Raw genomic sequence first — 6,421 nt, forward strand, 5'->3', positions numbered from 1 at the left:
GACAATACCAATAATTAGCCAAAGCTGAGAAGCACTCATCTATTCTTCATTTTAAAGTTGAGAAAATGGAAGCCTACAGACCCCACTGAGTATATGTCCAACCTGGGACAATGACTATGGATTTACATGGTCCCAGGACAAGAGCAGTTATAAAAAATTTCATTTTACTTGGCTCTGCATTCAACATCCATTGACGCAGCAGTCAAGAAATCAGATATCATATTGCACTGGATAATTCCGCTGCAAAAGACCTCTTTAAACTGTTCAAGAGTGAAGATGTCACTTGGAAGACTAAGGTGCATCTGACCCAAACCATGGTGTTTTCAACTGCCTCATATGCATGTGAAAACTGGTCAATGAAGAAGGAAGACCTAGAAAAATTGATGTCTTTGAATTGTGGCATTGGCAATGAATACTGAAAATAACATGAACTGCCAGAAGAACAAACAAATCTATCCTGGAAGTACAGCCTGAATGCTCCTTGTAAGCAAGAATGCCCAGACTTTGTCTCACCTATTTTAGTCGTGTTGTCAGAAAGAGCCAGTCCTTGGAGTAGGATATCATACTTGGTAAAGAGGAAGGTCAGAGAAAAAGGGGAAGACCCTCAACAAGAGGGATTGATACAGTGGACGCAACAATGGGCTCAAACATAGCAATTAATGTGAGGAAGCACAGGACAGGGCAAGGTCTCGTTCTGTTGTACATAAGGTGGCTATGATTTGGAATCAACTTGATGGCATCTAACAACTAAAACAAGGGCAAGAGCTTCCTGATTATAACTGCTAATGCACATGTTTTCCTGCTGTTAGATCTTTCCTCTCTTTACTTCTGGGATTGCATCAACATCAGCAAGCATTTTTAAGCACAAAATATATACATTCTTTAATGTTAGAAATGTTTGTACACACACATACACACACACACTGTACCCACAAACAGGCATAAGGGATATACATAATATGCATGATAATCAGAATTGTGGAAAGTAAAATGAAACAATAGCAGAGAAATAATCAATGATGTTTCACCAGGAAAAAAAAAAAAAAAAAAAAAAAAAGTCCAGTTTGCATCCCAAAGTCAAGGGAAAAGGTATTACATGGATAAATTATCAGTTCACATGGGCAAGGCATTTGTTTATTTATTTTTGCCTTTTTTTCTCTAAGACCAGAAGATAATAATATTGCTTTTGTCTTTTAAGCTTGTGTTTTACCCCCTTTTTTTTTTCTTTCATTCTGCATACATTTCCTCTACCATTCCAATCTTTCTAGGTTTAGTTTTCACAATAATCTGTGTTTTGGGAGATTGTACATCAAGATATATTACCTTGGATCCTGGCTAGATTTCTTGTGGTCTTTTTTTTCATACATCATATGATATTGACTGATTAATTTGTACCAATCATAGGTCTGAACAGTAAATTGGCTTTAACTTAAAAAAAAAAAAAAAGTTCAATAATGGGTCGGAGATATCAGTATTAGTTTCTCCCGACAACTCTGAAAGCTCAGTATTACTGCCTTTATTTTATACATTTCTTAACCAAGACTGAACAAATTAAAATCACCTAGCTTAAAATATCAAGGCTTCGAACTACTTGTCATTAGAAACCCAGGAAAATTTTCTACACCACAGTTTCTTCATTGCATTTTTTACTTCTGCATTTCTCAGTGTATAAATCATGGGATTTAACATGGGGGTGATAATGGTATAAAACACAGCCACCATCTTATCCTCAGCAAACGTAGTATCAGGGCGCATGTACATGAAAATACAGGGACCAAAAAAGATGATGACCACAGCAATGTGGGAACCACAAGTGGAGAGAGCTTTGCGCCTGCCTTCTGCTGACTGCTGTCTCAGGGACACCAGGATGACAGTGTAGGAGATCATCAAGATAATAAAGCCCCCCAGGGAGACGGTTCCACTGTTGGCTGTTTCAACAACACCAACAACATATGTGTCTGAGCAGGCCAGTTTCAGCATAGGGTGCACATCACAAAAGTAGTGATCAATCACATTGGATCCACAAAAGGGGAGCTGGCGCACCAAAGCCATCTGGATAACAGAGTGCAAGAACCCACCTGCCCAGGTGCCCAGCATCATTTTATTGCATCTGCCCTGGTCCATGATGGTCGTATAGTGGAGAGGTTTACAGATGGCCACATACCGATCATAGGCCATTATAATAAGAATGAAGATCTCAGTGGAACCAAAGAAATGCACCCCAAAGAGTTGCAACATGCACCCCACATAGGAGATAGTTTTACTCTTGGCTAACAGGTCAAAAATCATCTTGGGAGCTGTAACTGAAGAGAAACAGATGTCCACAAATGACAAATAGTTGAGAAAGAAATACATGGGAGACTTGAGAAGGTTGCCCATGCGCACAGTCAGCATGATGAGAAGGTTTCCCAGCAGAATCGCTGTGTAGAAGAAAGAAAACACCACGATAAAAATGTCTTCCACCTTTGGGTTCTGAGAAAGGCCCAGGAAAACGAATGTAGTTACATTGTGTACTTTTCCCATGGAATCAATTCAGGAGGCCAGGTGCAAAGGTAATTAAATTTCCTGAAAAAAGCAAAAAGACCGAAACAATTATTTTAATTATTATAGAAAAAATGGATAATCACAGTACTTGAAAATGGAAAATAAGTAGTTACTGCTGCTAAGCATGTATAGTCAGAAATATTGAAGTGTATGTAACTGTGATGGTTGGAGCTGTGTGTCAACTTGGCTGGACCCCAGTTCTGGGTGGTTGTTCCCATGATGGGATCAGATGACTGAGTTCTGAGTGGCCAGTCTGCCCAAGGGGAGTTTCCCTAGGGGCCTGCTTGCAATGATATTCCAAGGACAATATGGAAGAATGGCATTCTGAACTACAGACTTCCTTGAGTGAGCGGCTCACCGCTCCCCTGGAGATCTCGGATTCATCTTTTATTGGAAACAACAACCAATATACTGCAAGCCAGCTTGAATCTCTCGGCTCCGCTGTGCTTGCGGGAAACAAAGGCGGCTGCAAGCCCCACCTCCTACAGAGACGGACTTTGCAGCTTGGACTTGTCGGCTTCTATACACTTGTGAGCTATTTGCCTAAGATAAATCTCTCTCTCTCTCTAAATATATATATACCTTGCTGTTTTTTTTTTTTTTTTTGTGTGTGTGTTTCTCTAGAGAACCCAATCTAACACAGTATCTGACCATCTTCCTGCATACAAGAGTCCACTCAATCATTTAAGATGGGAAAACAAAGTCCACAGAGAGTAAGGAAGTCCCCTAATCACCCATCAAGCTGAGAGTGCATCTCTCTTTCTTTCTTTCTTTTTTAATTCATTCATTTGCTTTTAAATATTTTCTTTTTTGTTTGTTGTTTGTTTCCTGTATATGCACTAAACCTGATTTTGAAACAACTTCTTTGTCTGTGGTCTGTGGGTTGTCCAAGCAGTTAACATGCGCAGCTGCTAAGGAAAAGGTTGGAGAGGCAAGTCCATTCAGAAGTACCTTGGAGGAAAGTCCTGACTCTCTCCATTAAAACATCAGCAATGAAACCCCTAATTAGTGTAGTATAGCTGTCTGGAGCATAATGCTCTTGTAAGAACTATGGGATGAAGCTGATAACAGAAACTCAGCTTATTAGAAAACAATTTTAGGGGACAGTGAGTTTGCATTAATGGAAGAGGAACAGTCAGAAAGAGCGAGAATGGTTGCACAAACCTAAGAATGAAATCAATATAACAGACTGTACATAAAGAAATTTTAATGTAATTTTGCTGTTTATATTCACAAAAACAACAAAAGCAATAAAATCAATAAATCAATAAAATAAAAACAAAATAAAAGGTCCTATGGAGCACAGTTCTACTATGATACACAAGCGATCACCATAAGTTGAAATCAACTCTGCGGCAACTGCTTGGTCTGTTCTTAGGACTTAATAACACTTGTGTATCTGTAGTAGTTCACCTCTTATTTGGCACAGAAATCAAGACCTAAGCCTACAATTTCTCTTCTGAATATGTGCATGACCGTACATCACATTCAGCAGTGACCACAAGCAGTAGAGATCGGATGAGGTTGACCTCAGAAGGTTCTCCTATTTGAAACTTGAATCTTTGTGTGCACGTGTTTATGCTCTCCTAGCTGAAGTTCTTTATAGTCAGGATGTGGTTGGTGTGCTCTATTAGAAAGAGGAGCAGAACTACACCATCCTGACTCTTAGATGACAGTGTTGGTGTTGTTGCTGCTGTTGTTAGGTGCCATTGACTTGATCTTTGACTCAGGGAGATCCCATGTGCCCAGTAGTTTCAAACGAATGGTGCCATAACCTTGAGTAAATAATTTTACATACTAGGGCTTGTTTCTTCATTTGTGAAATGAGAAATTTCTGATTTCACTGTCTTCTCTATCATTCTAAGAGTCAGTTCTATCATGACTAGAATCATTCTGTCATCTTAGAAAAGCCATATAAACCAATGATAGGGAGACAGAGATAAGAGAAGATAATGCAATAAAAGAAATCTACTGAGAACAAAGCAAGACCTATTTGATTTGAAAGGAGATGAAGTGAAGTCTCAGGTAATTTTTTCGTATTCAAGCTTAGAGTGGGGATTTCTCAGGCTTTATTTTGCCTTGGTATTTCAATCATTTGTTGACTGAAAGGGGCAGAATTGGGGGTACAGGAGAGAACCCTTCCCTTTAATCTCACCAAGACTTCATCTTTCACCACAGCTTATGTTAGTACTCCCAGTAAGTATGTTAAGCTGAGCATCGTTATCACTCCTACTGAAGAATTAAATATTCATAGACGAGGTCATCACTGAGTTAGAATTCAAATGGATACATGGAGTGAATAATATTGAATTTGAATGATGCATCTTCACTGGTGTGGTTTTAAGCACCTAGCAGGTCACTGGACTGTTAGTGTGAGACAGGTATGTGGGGTATTTTTGATTAAAGGAGTTTTTCAGTGCTTCTACAAATCAAGCCATAGATGTCAATGGTTCCCCTAACTGGAGGTTAGGTTAGGTTTACATGGTATCTGAGGTAATCGTTAGGAACTTTGTCTGAGTGAGACATCTGCTCAAGGTCTCTGTCATGCCTGGAGCCTACAGCTCCTGTTGAACACAGTGCTCTTGGCTATTTGTGGAAAAATTGTACCTGGTATGTTCACTTTTAGTCAATTACGGGACTGTTTCCTCATGAGCACAAATTAAAGTTGTTGGAGTAATCATTACAGGTGTGTCTACTCTTATGCAATACAAGATTATGCTCATCATCATCATTATCATGTAACTCAGATTCAGAGTTGAGTACTTCTCTCTGCTTTTATACTGGATCGCCTTTGTTTTTCCCTTCTGATTAAAGGATAATAATAATCACTTTTCTCTCTGAGGTACCCAGATTTAAGGGAGATCAAATCATAGCAGTTTTTGACAACTGTGAATTAGATTACATGCATTTTATACACGAAAAACTGTGCATTTAAGGCAGACCTGAAAGGCACTGTCATGGTCCTTACCACATGGTCCTAGAGGAGTCCTAGAGGATCGGCATCAATCTCAAAGCATCCCTAGCTCTCTATGTGTTTTTCAAACATAACAACCAATCACTCTCTTTTGAAATGATAAAACTTTTGATTGTCTATTTCTTATTTCATATCCATCTACTCTGTCTCATAGTCATGAATACATACACTTTATTACCTTATTATCATCATCTTAATAATTTTATCCTTCCTTTATTGTTGAGTAGTGTCTTGAAAATATGTTAAAGATGCTCAAAATAGAGAACTTTGATTGAATTTTATAACTTTTCAAGAACCCTCTATGTAGATAACTTTCTGTTAGAAGAAAAAAAAATCTTACCTATATTTTCCAAGACTTGTGTTTTCTTTATTTTTCTATCTCTTCTTGAGATTCATTGAGAGCAGCTGACAAAATGAAAAAGACTGACTTAGGAATTGCTGTGTGAATTATTAATACAAAAGAGTGTCCGACCCCTCAAAATTGAAGGCTGGTAGAAGTCAGTCTTCATTGGTCCTGCTTCTGTCTCTCGCTTACTGAAATGTGCGATTTCACAGGGTCTTTTGTAAAAAATGTTCTTTTCTCTATTTCTTATAAGGCCTAATTCAAGAGAATGATTCAAAATGTTAATTACCTCTGGGAATGACTTTCCCCAAAGTCTTCCTCCATAGTCAGAGCTGCAGCTCTGAGACTAACAATTAGCCTTTCAATTAGTCTTAATTTCCAGATGTCTTTTCACTCCTTAAAAATATTTAAAACAAACAAACAAACAAGCAAAACTCTCATTACAAAATTTAAAGCCCGATCAATTTTTTTTTTTTTTTAATTAGGATTTGGGTGAAGATTTACAGAGTAAATCCACTTTTCATACAGCAGTTCACATATACTTTGTCTCATGTCATTGA

General features: G+C 38.2%; 1 protein-coding gene across 1 annotated transcript; it reads right to left on the minus strand.

Moving 5' to 3' along the window:
• Positions 1-1,587: 1,587 nt before the first annotated feature.
• On the minus strand, positions 1,588-2,538 carry LOC103211821 (olfactory receptor 4S2-like). The gene has a single exon (XM_007957804.2). The coding sequence runs from the start codon at positions 2,521-2,523 to the stop codon at positions 1,588-1,590; it is 936 nt and encodes a 311-aa protein (XP_007955995.1). The 5' UTR covers positions 2,524-2,538.
• Positions 2,539-6,421: the final 3,883 nt, after the last annotated feature.

Source organism: Orycteropus afer, unplaced genomic scaffold (genome assembly GCF_000298275.1).
Source record: "Orycteropus afer afer isolate SDZICR_OR568_19922 unplaced genomic scaffold, OryAfe1.0 scaffold00799, whole genome shotgun sequence".
In the NCBI taxonomy this organism is placed as follows: Eukaryota; Metazoa; Chordata; class Mammalia; order Tubulidentata; family Orycteropodidae; genus Orycteropus; species Orycteropus afer.

Coding starts and splice junctions, on each gene's coding strand:
- LOC103211821 (XM_007957804.2), bottom strand. CDS start 2,523: ATGGGAAAAGTACACAATGTAACTACATTCGTTTTCCTGGGCCTTTCT.